The sequence below is a fragment of the Anolis sagrei genome, chromosome 2, assembly GCF_037176765.1.
Source record: "Anolis sagrei isolate rAnoSag1 chromosome 2, rAnoSag1.mat, whole genome shotgun sequence".
Lineage (NCBI taxonomy): Eukaryota > Metazoa > Chordata > Lepidosauria > Squamata > Dactyloidae > Anolis > Anolis sagrei.
The window spans coordinates 97,751,494-97,771,806 of record NC_090022.1 but is presented as its reverse complement, the minus strand read 5'-3'; the positions used below and the strand labels follow the sequence as shown (position 1 = coordinate 97,771,806).

At 38.7% G+C, this 20,313-nt stretch overlaps 1 protein-coding gene across 3 annotated transcripts in view; it reads right to left on the bottom strand.

Moving 5' to 3' along the window:
- The window catches only part of RBM27 (RNA binding motif protein 27), a 44,145-nt gene extending 25,722 nt beyond the window's left edge, over positions 1–18,423 (bottom strand). The window contains exons 1-5 of one of the 3 annotated variants that reach the window (XM_060765160.2): positions 18,128–18,423; positions 12,589–12,707; positions 8,574–8,698; positions 2,940–3,031; positions 611–840 (exon numbers count right to left, since the gene is read on the bottom strand). In XM_060765160.2, coding sequence (XP_060621143.2) covers positions 611–840; positions 2,940–3,031; positions 8,574–8,698; positions 12,589–12,707; positions 18,128–18,186 — 625 coding nt within the window. In that variant the 5' untranslated portion in view covers positions 18,187–18,423. The remainder of the gene's footprint in view (positions 1–610; positions 841–2,939; positions 3,032–8,573; positions 8,699–12,588; positions 12,708–18,127) is intronic. The other 2 variants (XM_060765161.2, XM_060765162.2) reach the window with 2 other exon arrangements.
- Between the last annotated feature and the right edge of the window lie 1,890 nt (positions 18,424–20,313).

Below are 20,313 nucleotides of genomic sequence, written 5' to 3'. Positions count from 1 at the left end.
ATCAACGTTCCATGCCCTGAGTTTCCAACAGCATATGGAAAATATAAACACCCGAGACACATATTTAATGACTTAAAGTCTGAACTCTAACTGGTTAACATTGTGGCAATATCCAATAGTATACTCTGGTCTGTTGTTGCAAAAGATTGTGAATATTCTGTCATATTAACAAGCCATCTTGCGAAAGAACTACTTTTCTAAAAATAATTTCAGCTATGAGATCCTGGTCCCCAAATCAGCTAGTATATCACAAGGAGTCATTCTGATTAAAAGGGACAAGGAAGTTTTAAAAAGGAGTAACTAATATCCTGTACATCTCTGATGAAAGAAACCAAACTGATGAATGCAGCTCCCTCTAGCAAGAGGTGATGTATAATAGAAGGAAGTGGTATGATGGAATACACATGAGAACAAATTAAAAAACATCCCTTGATTAGAACACTCTACAGAGCAAGCTTTTAGTCTGTTCTAATGATGTCAACAATCACTATTTTTTTTAACAAATTCCTGTTTTATAAAACTGACAGAAATCTAAATGATTACTGTACATCAATTTTTAAAACATACAAAGTTGAGACCAGGAACTACTTAAAACTCCTTGACAACTTACCAACATTTCTGTTTGTATCCCTATCTTTGTTTGCATCTTGGTCCTTACTTCTCCCTCGACTGCGACTACGACTCCGGCTGAGCCCTCTGCTTTTGCTGCGACTCTTACTTCTTCCCCTTCGCCAGTCATATTTGTCTCTGTACAGGTCATTCCGCTCATAGTATCTATCATAGTCTCTCCATTTACCATCATCTCTTTTTCTCTCTCTATTCCTGCTAAAAACACACACACTACATATACACGGCCTTTAAGAGTAAATATGTGGAAAATATTTACCAAATTGATCATATTTTATCAGTATTGGGTACAAATCTAAACATTTTTAATTCAACAAATAATACATTATTGAGTCAAAACATTCCATGGGAACCCATTACAATATAGTGTTAATAGTCCTAAAGTATCAACCATCCCAGAATTCTTTGATTTACTAAAGTACTGTTTCTCAAACTCTGCTCCTTCAGGTGCTTTGGACTTCAATCTCACAATTCCTAACAGCTGGCAAGTTGGCAGCCATTTCTGGGAGCTGAATAATAATAATAATAATAATAATAATAATAATCATCATCATCATCATCATCATCTCCCCGAAGGGACTCAGGGCTGCTTACATGGGGCCAAACCCAATCAACATAGTTAAAACATAGCATATTTAAAATACATAACATCAGTAAGAAACAACATAAAACAACATTATAACAGTATATAAAGCAAGCATAAGAAACAACAACCAATAGTGTAATTCAAGTCCAAAACACCTGGAGGAGCAGAGTGAGAAACACTATACTTGCTCAACCTGTCTTCTGCAGTAGTTAGGTAAGGAGAAAGAGGACTAGGTTTTCTTGACCTCCAAGGCTGCACTGGTTAGTCCATCTAGCTCAAAACATTCAGTAGAATCCTGTAACTCCTGAAGCACAAACTGCACTAGCTGGTGTCGCTAGACCAGTGGTTACTAACCTGGGGTCCCCAGATGTTTTTGGCCTACAACTCCCAGAAATCCCAGCCAGTTTACTAGCTGTTAGGATTTCTGGGAGTTGAAGGCCAAAAACATCTGGGGACCCCAGGTTGAGTACTACTGCGCTAGACCATCTTGTCTGCTCTTCTTTGGTCGCTCCTTGCCAGACTGGTTCCTGGACATTTAAATCCTGGAGCAGGAAGCAGAGGGGGTTCCACTTTGTCAGTTCGGTGTCCCACATTCAGACGGATACTGGTTTCAAATCTGGAGTGAACCAATTGGGAGTGGCTGGCTAGTATGTGAAAGGTTTGGGCCTTTCCCCTGCTTCCTACTAGGAAATAATCCATCTCCAATGATGCATTATTTCCTGGTAGAAATCTGGGATCCCAAGATGAAAAGACTGCAGATTCAAAAGGTTACTTCCAAAGTTGAAGTGACCCCTTGTCCTCAGAAACACTATACTAAAGAATAATAGTACATAAAAATCAACCATCAGTGTTGATAGAGAATATCTCTTATACTATTTATATATGCCAAGCCTTTCTCCTGAAGTAGGACTGAAGGCAGCTCACAGCTAAAATTAGTTAGAACAATCTATGTTTGTCTGGGCTCATCCTCATGTAAGCCACCCTGAGTCCCTTCGGGGAGATGGAGGCAGGGTATAAAATAAAGTTGTTGTTGTTGTATCATAAAAACAATCAAAACAGTTTAAAGTTATTTTTATAGGATACAAAAGTTCAAAATGTAAAAAGCAGAACACATACCCTAGTTTCCTCTCTGGGAATAATTGTATGTCAAAAGCTTGCTTAAATAGAATCATCTTTGCCTTTTGGCAAAACAAAAAACGAGAAGGGGGCCAGCCTAGTCTCCCACTCCTGGCGGTTGGAGCAACCACTGAGAAGCCTGTCTCTTGTGTCCCCATCAAGTAAGCCTGTCAGGCTGCACAAACTGAAACTTATCGAATAATATAGGACAAATGGGTGCCAAGATTACATCCACAGGACTTGTCTCAATTGCTATATGCAAGCCAGAGCAGATCCAGGTGATTTTATCTGCAAGGCACCTTGCAAATTTGTTCCAGTTGACTGTTGAATGGTGCTCTTCTTGTGGACAAAAGTATAAAAGGGCCCTGAACACCCCTGACAGCTTCACTGGATGACAGCATGCAGACACAACAGTGGCAGACAAGTATAATTTCTTCTCAGTCATTATTGCCATGCCATAGGATATTACATCAGGATGGGGACAGATCCAATAGAACTTTTGGTAAGTGAATAATTCATAATGCATAAGGTAAGACTCTATAGCAAGCAGTCTGATCATAACCCTAAGGAAGGGCACATACATATTAAAATGCTGAAGAAAAATACTGACCTTTGCTCATTAGGATCTGAACGATTTTTCTGTGGGCTAGTGTATTTCTTCTTTTTGTTCTCCCGCTCTTCTTCAAAAGATTCCTGAAATGTCTAAAGAGAAACAGGAAAGCATTACCTTCACACCATTTGTATTTTACCCTCGTGGGTAGGGGAAAGGCACAAACGAATCTAAAATCCTAATAGAAGAAAAACAGGCTTGAGCAAAGTCACCACATACTTAAATCTGACCAAAGTAAGAAATGTATTAGTGGGTCTCTAAAAAAGCAAGTTTTAAATTTCTTTTATTATTTTTATAATATATATTTCTTAGCTGTCAATTATTTTTAAAGAAGTTTTAATTTCATAACTGCTATATGTCATGATCATACTTACAATTATAGAAACCATGATTACTGTGAGGCACCCATAATTTGCTACACCATTCCTTGTGTTGAATCAGAGTGAGTTGCTACTATAATTCTAAAACCTACAATAAAATGTAGAAGGAGCTGGAGGCCACAATTAATCTGCATACTTCCATATGATACTCTTTATCCTTTTCCTTTATTGTGGCAGAAAAGCGGATATTTGTATTGTGCAAAGACACTGCCAATTTCAGTTGGTTTCAGATAAAAAAGTCTATTGGATCTCTAACAACACCATTATAGTGTACAATACTTACTCTTTTTGAGGACATAGTCTGTCATCCTTAAATACAAACTTAGAAACTGAATTAAATACAAACTGAGAAATGGCCCACCCACGATGATAAACTGAATTTCATTATTGGTTGTTGATTTTGATGCTTGTTTTATATTGTTACAATGTTGTTGTTTTACTTTTGTTTTACACTGTTGTTATGTATTTTAATGTGATACATTTTAACTGTCTTGATCAGGTTTGGCCCCATGTAAGTCGTCCCAAGTTCCTTCGGGGAGATGGAGGTGGGGTACAAAAATAATGTTGTTGTTGCTGCTGTTACTATTATAAGTTGTATTGTTGAAGGCTTTCGTGGTCTGAATCGCTGGAGTGTTGTGTAGTTTCTGGGCTGTGTAGCCGTGTTCTAGCAACATTTTCTCTTGAAGTTTCGTCTACATCTCTGACAGGATCTTCAGCCACAGATGCAGGCGAAACGTCAGGAGAAAATGTTGTTAGAACACAGACATAAAGCCCAGAAACCACACAACACTCCAGTGAATTAAGTTGCATTTGCTTTGATTTGAACTTTGTTTTTGGGACACTTTGACTTTGTTTTACTGAATATGGGAAGTCCATAAAACAATTTCCATCTGAGCAATCATTCTGGATGGTATATTTGAGTGACACATAGTTTTGTGAGTATGCTAAAGATAATAATAACACTTTATTTCTAGACTGCTCGCTCTCCCTGAAGGGACTCAGGACGGTTTACACACACAAAAAGGCAAGAATGCAATGCCTCAGGTGAGTACAAATGTATCAAAATATTCTATATAAATAAAATGTAATGTTCGTTTGTGGGATTAATATAACTCAAAAAATAACTGGGTGAATTGACATCAAATTTGGACACAATACAACTATCAGGCCAATGACTGAACATCACTCATAAAACACTGAAAAACACAACAACAACAAAAACTTAAAAAGACAAAAAAAACCATTATAATGAATGCACAAAACCACATATACACAAATATATACACACAGATATATACATATATGCACACACAAAACACATATACACAGACTGGGCCACAGCAACGCATGGCAGGGGACAGCTAGTACACAATAAAGCAACAGTAATAACAGTGAGCTTACAACAAAGAATTAAGCATTGTGGTGAAAAGTGAAACAAAACAATCCAATAAGAGATAGTAAACTAAAATTTAAGTAAACATTACAACAAATACTCTAAAAGCAATTTAAAATACAGTGACGTTAAAAATGGTGTTCATTTCAAATGCAATGTGGCAGCCATATAGAATGTACAAGTTGGACTAGCTAGCATTCCAATTAGCTAAAGTGTCTTAGTCCTTCTCCTCTCTATACGCTAAAGTGAATAGGTGTGTTTTTAGAAGTTTCTTAAAGGAGAGGAGGGTGGAGGCCATTTTTACTAGTTAGGTTATCAATCCCATATTTCTTTTGGATAAATATTCTATCATTTCTTGTGGTCTTCTATTTTTGGAACCAAGGAATTCTAATTCTTGCAACTGTTGACAGCCGAAAAAACCTGCCTGTATCAGACCCAATAGTTCAGCTGTAAAATGTGGATTTCTTAGAGAGAAATCTGTGGGCTATTTCTTTTCATAAGCAGAAAAGTTGAACTCCCTGAAAAATCACTGAAATAATGTAATGGATTAACTTCATAATCTCATATTTAAATCTCTTAGTTACATCATGAAATGCACACTTCCTTGTCTGTGAAGGGAGCATAGTAAGAATTGAAAATACTAATCTGTCTGCAGAAAGGCCAAGCAGCAAGTCTACACATGACAAAAGTCAAACATCTGAATGCAAAAAAGAGGGATGAGAACAGGACTTTTAAAAACCATTCTAATATTACATGATTTGCATATGTATGAGAGGGGGTAGGGCAGGCCTGTGCAATGCAAGGGTATCATCTCTCATTTGACCTTATCTAAGTATAGCAAAGTTCTTTAATACATTCATCACTGAAGCCTGGCCAGTGAGTCCTGGCCGAGAGTTAACTTAAGGAGCTCTAGTTTATTTCCTTTACTAGACCTTCTCCTAAGGATATCCACTGCAGAATACACTGTACGAACTTAGAATTATAGCTTTTGTCCTGGTGTTCAAACATTCAAATCAAAATGAGAGGTAAGTGAAAACAACCAGAGTTGAGCGATCCTCTGTGCTTTTGTTTCACTATTGCAAAATGAATGTTCACCAAAAAAAACATACTATGTAAATTTTGCAGAAAATCATCCATCCTCTCTAGAATAAAATACATAACAAACGGGAATAATCATAAACATGCTAGAAGGCATCTGCAATGTTGATGTTTGGAAAATTTATCTAAAGTTATACCAATTCCTGTTTCGAATGCATTATCTGCCCTCCTCAAAATTAGATTGTCATCTGATCACATTATTATTTGAATTATGCTTTACCATATTCAATGCGTACCTTTAAATAGATACATATAAGCATCACAACTGAAGGAACCAAAATGAACACAAAGGAACAGCACAGCCAAGTGTCCTTTAGACAGTGTCATGCCAAAGGCGTTAATTTAATACAATTTCATCAACCACAAAGTGCATGGTTTGCAACCTGATTTATGCACAAGTTCCACTATATGATGTTAACAGAGATTACAATGAACATAAAAAGACTAGTCCATCTTGTTTTCTAAAAAATCGTAAGTCTGTACTTATAGGCCTCATGTTGACTGACTTTTATTTGTAAAACTGTCTTAAGCCAGGGTCAGCACCTTCTGGAATGCTGTTCAACCAGATTTATGGTCCATGGTGCTCATTAATATACAGTGGAACCTCTACTTAAAGTGTTCCAATGTGGAAGTGTTTTCAGTTAAGAACTGTTGGTCACCCCAGGTTTCCCTTTGATATAAGAGCAGCATTTTAAGAGCTAGCACCAGAGGGAGTGCAAGCGCCAGAGTACAGGACTTCAGGGTTTCAAGGGAGCAGCCTCCGTGCCTCATGCTCTTGTTTGGTTTAGGAGACTGCTACCTATATTGCTCTTGTCCATTTTGAGGAACTTTGAGGACCAAGAACATGTCAAGAGAGTAAAGACAAAGATCCATCCAGAGGAAAAGTGTTCTTATCATACATCAAGGGAACCCTTGACCACAAAGGGAAGTTGATGAAGAAACACAACCTACAAACTATCTACAAACTCACTAAGAGAATCCAACAAATGCTATGTTTAGCAAAGGAAAAGAGGGATCCTCTCACCTCTGCAGGAGTCTACCGTATACCATGCAGCTGTGGACAAGTCTACATAGAGACCACCAAATGCAGCTATGTCCAAACACGAATCAAAGAACATGAAATACATTGCTGACTCATTCAAGCAGAGAAGTCAGCCATAGCAGAGCCCTTGATGAACTAACCTGGACACAGCATATTATTCGAGAACACAGAAATGCTGAACCACTCTAACAACCACCATGTCAGACTACACAGGATGCTTCTGCCTCTTCATTTTGTGTTTCCTTGCCACAACTTTGTGCTTTCACCATTTTAAAATTGATCTTTCTTTTTTATTGTTCCATGTGAATGTGTACTAATACATTATTTGTTATTTATAAAGTACATTTTCTTATTTTAAAACATATAATAAAAATAGAAAACTAACATACTTCTTGGACACCACCACTCTGTCTGGAGTTATCCATGCTTGGTATCCCATCAACAGAATTACTACACTGTGGTGCATCTGGGTACACAGCCCATTAAATTCAGTTCTGAAAAATACTGCAAGATGGCCAAATGGGACTGTACCATACAACTATGTGGGGATGACATGCTCTACAATGCTCTGTTATGATCCATTCCCAGTCAGTTTTCAGGTCATATTCAGAAGGATGGCCTTGACCCTCAAGGTTCCCAATGGGTTGGATGGACTCTTGATATATATATATACCTATCCAAGATAACACACCTGCTATACTTAAAGTGCTAATCAAGTGAGGTGTAATAGGTGTATTAGTGATAGCATCCTAGTTGTGGAATATACTGTCAGGGCTCAGATTATCTTTTTGGTGTCTTGCTATTTTCTTGTAGGACTTCTAAATTAAAAAAAACACTTGATTTCTTACTACCCCCGTTGTGTTTTAGCCTGCTTGTTTTAATATTAAGTTGTCTTTATTACTATTGATTTTTCAACTTTGTTGTATCACCTGACCAGGTAACTTTTTATTATAGAGCAGTCTACAAATGTTATCAGTATAGACAATTAATGTTCACCATACTCTTTATTCTTTAAAAGAGGTCCCCAATGGGGTAAAAATGATTTTTAAAGCTGCAACATGGAGCTTTTTAAGACTTGTCTGCTTAAGACTGAAGCTGTACCATCAGATAGAGATCAGACTGGCTCCCACTCTAATAACCTTTAGAAAGGAACTAAAAACAGGGATGTGGAAGCAAGCTTTTGACAATGGTTAACTACTACTTAAGTGATGGAGTTTTTAACTGATCCCAATATTAACTGGATTTTAACTGTTTATTAATAGGAGCTGCATATAACATATTTTAATTATCATATAGTTTATATTTATTGTGCTTTGTTATAATTAACATGTCTATTACTGTTTTATTTTGTTTATGTATCTTGATTTGCTTATTTGTTGGTTGATTAATTTTGTTGTCTTGATTGGTTGAATATTATTATGTATACTGTATTTTTGTTGTAAGTCACCCAGAGCCCCTTTGGGGAAAGGGAGTGGGATATAAATAGTTTATATATATTTATATAAATACAATGAAAACTATTATCTGTAAACACATTCATACTTCTTACTAGTTTGCCTACTTCTTCTGAATATTAGGGAAAAAACAATAACTATGAAATTTTGAATGACTGCAATTCTATGCACATTATTTTGGAGTAAGCACCAACAAATGGGGGGAGGGGAGGGAGAGAACGACTCACTTCTGCATTAATACGCTAATACTGAGAAATGAAAGATTACCTCCTCTTTGATTTCTTCTTTCCCCTGACCTGCAGGTTTCAGCTCTGGTTTTGCTGGTTCACTGGGAGCTAGATAATCCTTGGTGTACAGGCTCTCAAAGAGTTTATTAACAAAACCTGATGTTTCTGGTAAAGAAATGCAAAACAATTAAAAACAATTAATATAATTCATAATGCATACCAAGCTTTAGCCGAATTACTTAAAATTCTCTTCCTTTAATACAGGCCTATTAGATATGTCTGAAAGATCACTATACTTGTTATTTACCAAGACAGGCTCTCCAGTGGCAGACAACAAACTTATTTTGAAACTCCTCAGCATTTTAAAATGAGTTTGTGATGTGACATACTACTTGAATGAAGAAAACAAGCATATGCATATAATATATCTCTAAGTATACCTGATATGGGTATACTTAGATATGTTATCTAAGTATTGGATATGTTATCTTTGGATATGTTATCAGAATACATTCAAAATCTATTTGCTACTCATTCCTGTGTAAAAAAAAAGGTGTTTTAGAGACAGCAGAATTTCTTTGAAGGTATTGGCTTTGCAAAGGCCTGAAAATCTATTTCAAATTCATAATAGCCATTTTGAAATGTGATAGTTTTTCCAAGTCTTGAACAAAAGTAATGTTCAGGAGGGTTTGACCAGTTCAATTGATACCAATTGTCTTGTGGTGAAGTTTTCAACAACAATAAGATATGTCCTGCTTCTTTGTGATTACCCATTTCATGTTGTCTATTTAGAACACAACATACCATTTTCTTAACTGGAGCCTTGCTGCCTTCCTTACTATGACAAATAGAGGATGGTACATTTGCATCCAGCTGTGGCTTTCATGGGGGAGTCACTGTATGGAAACCTTGCTACAAAGTTGATTGGAAGCCCAGGATTTGTATTGGCTTGACACTTGCCAAGTGCAGATGTAGAGACAAAGCACAATTGTTTACAGACCAAGTTCCCGCAGATTAAGTAAAGTGAATACTGACTGAAGAGATAAAACTTCCAAAAATTATGAAGCTGAAATTTGGAGAAAAATATAAATGTATGCTGGTTTTATTTTTATGCCAAGACCTACTATAATTAGCACATAAAATTGTACTGTTTGACATGTTTGTGAAATGTGTAGTGTTTCGACACTTTTGTATAAACAAACAATATAGTTACTATACTGCATACTAAAGAGAGGAGCCCCCGTGGCACAGTGGGTTAAACCCCTGTGCTGGCAAGACTGAAGACTGACAGGTCGCAGGTTCGAATCCGGGGAGCGGCAGATGAGCTCCCTCTATCAGCTCCAGCTCCTCATGCGGGGACATGAGAGAAGTCTCCCACAAGGATGATAAAAACATCAAATCATCCAGGCATCCCCTGGGCAACGTCCTTGCAGACGGCCAATTCTCTCACATCAGGAGTCACTCCTGACACGACAAAAAAAAAAAAATACTAAAGAGAGCTGCAAAATGCTGTACCTTATGCTCCCTAAGCATATGTATCTTAGCTTTTGCTCTATGAACTGGGGTGGGGGGAACAACCCAAATCAACAAACTGCATTATCTGGGCATAAACTGTCTCATGCAGCCACAATCTTAAGAACTAGACTAGCAACATGACTGAGTTTAAAGTTTAATTCTTCAATAACGTATTGGCATTTGAAGCAATGAAGACCTCTTTCATGCTTCCCTCACAAAGAGAAGAACACCTACACAGGCAGAAATGCCTTTCAGATTTGTTTGTCTTCAAATATAGGGTATCCCCCAAAAACGTATACACCCGTTGAAGCTTATTAGATTCCAATAGTACAGAAATGTAGCAAACTAACAATTGAAACTTTAAGTTTGAAACTCTGTTCTTTGATGATGAAAATAGTGCACCGTTGCATAGGAATAATTTGATCTTACATAAAACTATTTTAAGATGGAATTTCTAACTCTGATTAAACCAGCTTATAATATTTATTATTCAATATGAATGCATTTATTTGGCTTTCAATTAATTGCCGCAGGCACTATTAGTGTTTAAAAGTGTCAACATTTTTAAGGATATCCTGAATAAATGAGTATCAATTTGCATTGTCCCAATTAACAACTTTTCAAATTGGTTTCTCCTGTACATTTGACTAAGACAAGAGACGTACTGAGTGAGGTGAAAGAACAAGGCTGTCTGGAGCTTAAACTTGAAGTTTTAAGTGGCAAGAAGAGCCGACTACACTGGTTTTCTTTTGTCTGCTTTGGTTGGGGACATGTGAGATAGCAGCTGCAGTCTTGGTGTTTCTGGAAGCAAGGCTTTCCTCTGCTTACTTAGAATCGGGAACATGAGGGGGAGGAAGAAACTTGAATCTTTGCAATTTGGTGTGGCAGGAAAGAGTTTCCTATGCTTCCTTCTGTGTGCAGAGGTGAGCAACTGGAGTCTGCTTTTTTCAGCTGGCAAGCCTGTAGGAGAGGTTGCAGCAGATGTGCTGTCTTTCTCTAACTTTTGAAGTGCTTTCTCTATCTGGGAAGCCAGGTGAAGGAAGCACAGCAAGCAAACTGTTGCTGATCTGTATATTCCTGTGAAGACCAATGGTTGTATCTAATAGTAAGCAACCTCACTCCAACTAAGGGAGAATCTACACTGTAGAATCTATGCAGTTTGACACTGCTTTAACTGCCATGTCTCAATGCTATGGAATCCTTGGATTTGTGTTTTAAGTAGGCACCACTGCTCTTTGGCAGAGAGGTTAAATGCCTTGCCAAACTAAATCTCAGGATCCCATAACATTGAGCCTTGATTGTTAAAGTGGTGTCAAACTGCATTAATATTATAATGTAGACTAACCTCAAGACATCATTGGGATCAGCAGTTGCTGCACTGATCCTGCTAGAAAATGTCTGTAAAAATCAGATAAGCTCCATAATTACTCTAATTCTGAAAAAGTGTCTTGCCTGCAAACCATCATACTACTTTTGTACTGGAAAAATGGAAAACCCATTCAGGAAAAAAAAACCCTGAATGTTCTGGGTCTTCAAAGCTCTAATTAGGACTAATCAATGAATGTGGGTCTTAGCACTAGAGAAAGGAGAACATTCCTTATGTGTGCATTCCTTATTCCTGTTCTACATTTCAGAGATGCAGAATAATGTCCATAACAATATATTATTACAGTAAAAGATTTATTTTACAGCAACCAGTATTTGATAGGTCTCTAAGACCAGAGGAAATGTTTCTGTTCCTCCAATTTGAAGGTGTAGTTTCAAAATTCAACACTTTAGTAACCCTGGAACTGAATTTAGAATAATCACAGGTACTAGAATAGTTTATACACAGCACTATTGTACTGAGACATTGAATGTTTGCTTTTGTTGGAATCTGCCCTGAGTCCCCTAGGGGAGATAGGGTGGAATGTAAACAAAGATTCTTATTCTTATTATTCACTAAATCATAGTTTAAAATCAATTAATCTGTCCCTGGACTTGTAAATGTGTGCCCAACTGCCTTGTGCTGCCACAGGAAGAGTTCTGAAACTTTTCTGAATTTACTTTACAGGAACAGCAACTTGTTATCATCACCAATTCTGGACAAGCAGAAATTGTTTGTACGGCCATTTTTATTTCACAGTTACAAAGATGTATAGTACTACCTCAATGTAAAAAAAAAATTCCCCCTTTTTATAGAGAACAATTCGCCTTTGCATTTTCTTTCTGAATATTGATGGCTATTCTTGGGGCAATGTATAAATAACTTTCACTAATGACTGTGCTTATGGTGAATGGAAAACCTAACTTTTCAGTTCCTTAAAGATGTAGGCAATCCTCATTACAAGTATATCTGTTGTGTACAAATTGCCAAGCATTTAAATATTTGCATCGTTGCAATTTAGCTGAATGTCTCATTTTGTTATCTAAGGGAGAAGACTGTCAGATGGGGATGGTAGGAAATGTAATTTCCCACATTTCAAAGCCAGTAGGTCATAAAGGATTTCAGCATCATATCCATGAAGTGTTGCTATTAGCGAAAATAATGGATACAGTACCTTTTTGTAGAAAGACATCTAGTTGATCAGCACAGAAAGCCTTCAACTCTTTCTCTGGTTTGTCTTTCTTCACCAATGCCACAACATAGTTAGCCAGTGCTGAGGGATCAGCATCACATCTAAGGAGAAACAATGTTTATCAGTATCAAATATATTTAGAAAAAAATAAGCAAGATAGAATGTTTGCAATAATTCTATATAAATCACAGACATTAATTCTTCATATATCAAACACATTATGTTAGACTGAAGCTGCTCAGTAAAGTAAATAATCCTTGCATTAGGACCTCCTGAGACTCTAACGTAAAATAACTAATGTATGAGACCTGTAGTCAATTTTCTGCTTATTTCAAATCAAGATATTAAATTCACTCTCTCAGCTCATACTTCTTGTTGCACAGCTCTAGAAGGTACAGAAAAAACTGCTAGTAGAATTTGCTGCCATGTCCTAGAATCTGACTGACTCTATATGGAGTCTTAATTCTAGCCAAAACTGAAGTGGTTTTTTTTCTGGCCTAGGTGAGGTACAAATGACTTATGGTGCATCTACACTGTGGAAGGAACCAGTTTGACACCACTTTAACTGCCATGGCTCAGTGCTACGGAATCACAGAAGTTGTAATTTTACAATGTGTTTAGCTTTTTATACCAAATAGTGCTGGTGACTTAACAAACAACAACTTCCATGAATCCATAGCGTTGAGCAATGGCAGTTAAAGTGTTGTCAAACAGTGTTAGTCCTACAGTGCAGATACACACTTATTTTCCCAATGGAGCTGAAGTCAATCATCACCAACCATAATAAACACAAATGGGCAGAGATCCCACAACACAGGCAATTCCAGTGTTACAAACATCCCACTTACATATTACTCCTAGTTACAAACTGAGGTGAGACAACAGGAAGTGAGAGGAAATCTACTCCTAGGAAGAGAAATTCATTCCTGTAAGAGTTATCATGAGTTGTTTCCACAACAACTCAAAATTTTCAATATCTAATTATTACAGGGACAGAAAGTGAGGTGAAATTTTCTGAATAGAGGCACAGACAGCAAAACAAACATTACAGGGTTGACAACCTTTCCTTAGGTAATCTTAAAAAATGACTTTTTAAAGAACAGGTACTTTAAAAATGTACCCATTCTGACTTACATACAAATTCAACTTAAGAGCAAATCTACAGAACAGATCTCGTTTGTAAACTGGGGACTGCTTCCTTTCCTTGACTACACAACATAGCTTAAGAACATGCAGGGGGTGACGACATACAACCACTAGTTCAACATAAACTGGGCAGAGGTATTCCTGATTGACCATGTGGTATCTGCAACTACGGACAAGAGGGAAGAAAGTGAGTGAAGAGGCAGTGAGCATTTTCCTGCAAAATGCATTAAGATCTTCGTTATACTAGCATATGATATCTACAGGATTCTAGCCAGGCTATCAAATACAGTGGGTAAAGAGGAAACAGATTTGCCTTGATTTTATTTGTTGTTATTTAAATTCTTTGAAGATGCTCCATATTCTTCCAGCATCTTTAATCATAACAGAAATACAAAATTCCACCCACAAACTATTTTTTTTATACATGGTAGTTTTCCATAAGTCTTTTCTGGCAAAGTATTCCAAACACTCTGCACATTAGCATAGTGTTAAAAAACTTTGTAACCAGGCCTCAATTATGTAAGTATGCAACTATTGGTATAACTAGACCTAGAGTTGTAGAAGGAAGCAGTTTCTATGACAAATTATGTGTCATGTCAAAAACATTGCTTAAGAATAATGTATTCCATTAGATGTTCCAAAATAATTCAGGTTCTAAAATCCTTTAAGTAAACCAGAGTCTATCCTGTTGTGGAATAAACGTTAGGCTGTAATTCTAAACAAAGTGCCTGACAAGACAGAAAGCAATGTTGTGTCTAAAGGGGTGTGACTCTATGTAAACATAGAATTGCATAGGATTCCTGCTAGACAAAGTGGTAAAAGCCTAATTATTAAATCATGTTTTTATAGAATTGCCTTTAAAATAAAGTTGCATTATACCTATGTTGCCAGAATTTTCTATGATTTGGGGGAACAAGCAAGGAATGTAAGAGTTAGATAGAAAGATGCCAGATTTCTAATACATGGATATCGTGCAGGTAAAAATAGTATCTTAATCAAAGAAAAAAGGGTCTCTTTGCAGATTGGATCAGAAAGACTAAAAGGTACTTTAAAAAACATAATACAGGACTTGGGTAGGCCAAGACTTAATGGCAGAATACAGTTTGCCTACAGACCAACTTGGGTTCAGTCCCTGATATCTTCACTTAAGATTTCAAGGAAGCAGGTACGACCCAAATCTCTGTATAACTGCATTCCTAAATAAGTATTGCAGATTTAAATATACAGTTAAGTTTTCACATCCACCAAGGTTAGGGGCAAAGGAACTCAGTGAAAGTGAAAAAACACAAATTTAAAAATTGGTATTTTTTAAAAAAAATCTGAGAACATCTCTGTAGGAATCTCTGGGCCTTGTACCATGATTCAATGGTGAACTTTGGAATCTCACTGAACTGTGTACAAATAGCTAAAGAGAATATTTTAATCAAATTTGTGAATAATTGAGCCTACAAATCTCAACCGTGCAAATGTGGAAGGCTGATTATACTAGTAGACGGGGCCATGACATCTTTGCCTGTACATAAAATAAGAAAATTTAAGACAGATTTTTCAATACATATACACTATTTTAAAATGCAATTCTAAAGGTAGATTTATGACTTCCGTGGTGAAGAGATCTATTTACTTGCTTAGCTTTCATATAATAATCAGAATTAGCACTACTCTTCAAGTTCAGATTTTGGACTATCTGTATTTGCACATATATACATAATGAGACATATTAGAGATGGGACCGAGATCTAAACATGATATTTATGTTTCATATACATCTTATACACTTAGCCTCAATATTATTTTAGACACAACACCTTCAATAATTTGTGAAGTTTGTGTACACTGAACTATCAGAAATCAAAGATGTCACTATCTCAGCCAACCACATGAGGGATTTCAGATTTCAGGATAAGGGATGTTTGACTCCTACCAGTTCTACCATACCCCTTAGGCTCAAAACTGAAAAGGGAAATGCAAATGTTCCCTTCCATCTAAAAACACATAACAATAACTTAACCATTACTTCAGATTCTGAAAAGGATGAATCGAGGATAGGACAGGGCTATATTACATCCTGGTTGTGGAGCTCAAGCAGTGAGGTTATATTTCTTCCAAAACTGCATCTAAGGAAGCCTGACTGTCCTGTCAAAATGATACACAGCAGTTCAAATATACTATTAAACCATTAGTCACCAGATGGCATGTTTTGGGTCACACTAGGATAATATATTGTTATGGGCATCATTCTGCATCTCTGAAATACAGAACAGGAATAAGGAATATTCTCTGCTCCTTTCTCTAGTGCAGTGGTTTTCAACCTGTGGGTCTCTGGATATTTAGGGCTTCGACTTCCAGAAACCCTAACAGCTGACAAACTGGCTGGGATTTCTGGGTGTTGTAGGCCCAAACACCTGCACACTTAAAGGTTCAGAACCGCTGCACTAAAGAAAGGAGCAGAGAACATTCCTTATTCCTGTTCTACATTTCAGAGATGCAGAATGATATGCATAACAATATATTATCATACAGGATTTATTTTACAGCAACCAGTATTTGATAGGCCGCTAAGACCAGCCACAATGTTTCTGTTCCTCCAATGTGAATGTGCAGTTTCAAGATTCAAGACTTTAGTGACCCTGGAACTGAATTTTAGAATAATCATAGGTATTATTTATTTATTTGCAATATTTATAGCCTGCTTTTCTCAGCCATACGGAGACTCAAGGCGGGTTACAGATTGGCACAGTTCGGTGTCAGGCATTTATAAAATTGCCATTTAAAACAATCAACATTACAATATAAAACATATATAAAAACCGCTAAAGGATATAATCATTGGTGTCATCTTGTTAAAATCGTTATCCAGTAACATCGCCTGGCCATTCCATGTTCATCATTCATAGTTCCATGTTATCTATTCCACTGCATTCTCAAAAACTTGCTCAAAGAGCCAGATCTTTACTTTTTTCGGAAAGTCAGGGGGGAGGGGGCCGATCTAATACCCCTGGGGAGGGAGTTCAACAGCTGGGGGGCCACCACTGAGAAGGCCCTGTCCTTTGTCTCTGCCAATCACACTTGCGAGGCAGGAGGGATTGAAAGCAGGACCTCCTCAGACGATCTTAAGCTTAAAATATTAGAAGAGTTTATACACAACACTGTTGTACTGAGGCACTGAATGTTTGCCTTTTTTGTTTGTTGGACTCTGCCCTGGGTCCCCTCAAGGAGATAGGGTAGAATATGAAGTTTTACTACACTAAATCAGTTCAATGTCAATTAATCTGTCCCCGGACTTGCAAATGTGTGGCCATTTGCCTTGTGCAAGTAGAAGAGTTCTGAAACTACCGGCTATTAGGAATTGTGGGAGTTGAAGTCCAAAACACCCGGAGGGCCCATTTGCTCATGACTGATCTTCACTGTAGAATTAATTCAGTTTGACAACGCTTTATTTGATATGGCTCAATACTATCGAATCTTGGGAGCTATTCCGGCGAGGCCCCAGCAGTTTGGCAGAGAAAATCGAAGACCTTGGGTGCATCCTCACTGCCAAATTAATTATGCTTGACCTCACTTTAACTACCATGGCTCCTGGGATGTACAGTTTGGTGAGGCATCAGGTCAGCCACCTCCCTCCTGTCCTTTAGAAGGATGGTAAAAACTTGGCTGTGGGACCAAGCTTTCGGGACAGGGTAATAAAGCAGCAATAGGAAAGATGACAGGACCAATTGGATTTGATGCGGATGGCTAGGACGGTTTTAAATGGTGTATTTTAATATTTTGATAATTTTTTTTAATGTTTATGTATTGTATGTGAATTTGTGTCCCGGCATTGAATATTTGCCGTGTATATGCTGTGCTCTGCCCTGAGTCCCCTTTTAAATAAATAAATAAAGACTTTGGGAAACTACAACTCCCATGGCAGTTAAAAGTGGTGCCAAACCGTATTCATTTGTCAGAGTAGATGTATCCCTTGTGAAACAACAAATCACTGAGATCCCCGTAGCCTTGTGGCGGGACAGTCAAAGCGGTGTCAAACTGCACTAACCTTAAAGCGTGGATGTCCCCCTGGTCTCCTTCTCCTCACGTGTCTCCTCCTTCAGACAGAGTGTTTGTTTTTTTTGCTTGCAAAAGTTGCCCACCAGCTTTGGGAGTGCCTTCTCCCTACCTGGTCTCTCTTTCTCTGTGTCCCTTCATGAGACCACCTTTCCCTCCTCAAACAACCCACAACCCTTGGCTCCTTCACTCCTGGGCCACTCACCTCAGGGAGGTTTTCCCTTCCAGGCCCTGAGGGCCAAGCCTCCCCATGTTGTGCTTCTCCTCCTCCTCCTCCTCCTCCGGGCCTTCCTCTCCCCCAACCCTCAGCCCCGCTTGTTTTCGTACTCACATTGGCTCCAGTAACTTGGCCAGCCAGGACTTGAGCGCGTCCACGTTCTCTATAATCATGATGAGGAGGCAGGGGCTGGTGGTGGTGGTGATGGGCTATACGACTCCCGGCGACATGCCCCCTCCTTCCTTCCTTCCTTCCTTGCTTCCTTCCCTCCCTCCGCTCGCCCTCCCGCCCCTCGCCTTCCCTTCTCTCCGCGCTGAGGGCCTACAAGCCGACCAGGAACTAGCAGGTCCAGGGCGCAACCGAAATTGCTGGGTGCCGGAGGGGGGGACGGAGGGAGGGAGAGGCGGGTGTCCGGCCTCACGGAGGAGCCAATGGCGCGCGCCGGCCGCGCCGCCCAATCGCACGGCGGCGCTCCGCGCTCCCAAAGAGCCGGGCCAATCCCAGAGCGAGGAGCGGCGCGGGGCGGGTGTCGCTAGTGAAAGGCCTCAGCAAGTTCGGTTGAGGCGGCGTGCGTGGAAAGCCTGGTGGTAAAGCAGAGAAGCGACGTCAAGCGCCCGGAGGTCTTCGACGCCCGACAGTGAGCGTGCTCCTCAGCATGTCGTGTGCATCTACTCCAGGCCTGGGCAAACTTGGGCCCTCCAGGTGTTTTGGACTTCAACTCCCACAATTCCTAACAGCTGGTAGGCTGTTAGGAATTGTGGGAGTTGAAGTCCAAAACACCTGGAGGGCCCAAGTTTGCCCAGGCCTGATCTACACTGTGTCCCTTATATGTTGTTGATTTTGTACTGTATTTGAACATGTTGGAAGCAGCTTTGGATCCCTTTGAGGGAGAAAGCAATCAAGGTAAAAGTTTCCCCTGACATTGAGTCTAATCGAGTCTGATTTTGGGGGGGGGGGGGGGGCGGGGGGGGGGAGGGGGCTCATCTCCATTTTTAAGCTGAAGAGCTGGTGTTGCCAGTAGACACCTTCAAGGTCATGTGGTCAGCATAATTGCATGGAGTGCTCTTACCTTCCCGCATAATTGCATGGAGTGCTCTTACTTTCCAAAGCTGCTTCCAACATGTTCAAATACAGTACAAAATCAACAACATATAAGGGACACAGTGTAGATCAGGCCTGGGCAAACTTGTGTCCCCGGGTGTTTTGGCCTACAACTCCCAGAAAACCCAGCCAGTTTACCACCTGTTAGGATTTCTGAGAGTTGAAGGCAAAAACATCTGGGGACCCACAGGTTGAGAACCACTGATCTACTCACATTTGCCTATTTTTGAACTGCTAGGTTGGCAGGAGCTGGGGCTGACAGTGGGAGCTCACCCTGCTCCCCTGATTTGAACACCTGATCTTTTGGTCAGCAAGTTCAGCAACTCAGCGGGTTTAACCCACTGCGCCACTGGGGGCTCCACATATGGTCAGTGCAGACCCTTGAGGGAGAAAAATGGCATATAAATTATTATTATTATTATTATTATTATTATTATATTGTGTAAATGTTAATGTTAGCAGGTTTGGATCTCTTTTTAGAGAGATAAAGCAGGATATGATTAAAACTAATAATAATATGTGACTCATACATGTTACTATTTTAAATGGTGGCTATTAAAAAATTTTGGACTTCTGATTTTCTCAGGCCATAGACTGAAAGGGAAGATCCCTCCTTAGAATACAATGGCTGACAATCACATTTGGAAATATTGCTCCTTTTAGGCCCCATCTATAGTGACCATTTAATGCAGTTTGAACTTAGACAACAAACTCCCCCCCCCCCCCCCCCCAAACTTGCAAAACATAGCCCTCAATGCACATCAGTGCTCTGTGGTTTGTGTAATTACCATCGGGACCTCCAACTAGTTCCAGAATTTCCTATGTAATCATTTGCAAGTAAGAAACTACTTCAGTTCAGTACTGATTTGAAACTGCATTAAATGTAGATGGAGCCATATAAGCAATTCTCAATATTTGATGTATTAAATAGTGTGGTCTATAATTATAATAGCCTGACCTAGAAAAGGATGTACAACCCAGGTTGCAAAATTATTTGTTTTTGTTTGCAATACAACTTGTGGCCTCAAGTCTTTATGATGGACCTGGAGTAATTCTTAGTGAATTATAAGTGAATACTTGTGTCGACTACACATTGAACGAACATCTTGATCCCTGTACAATTTCGTCATGTTAATGTGTTCAGTATAAACTTTTTTATCTAATGTATGTTTTTACAAAACATTTTTTTACAATAAAAT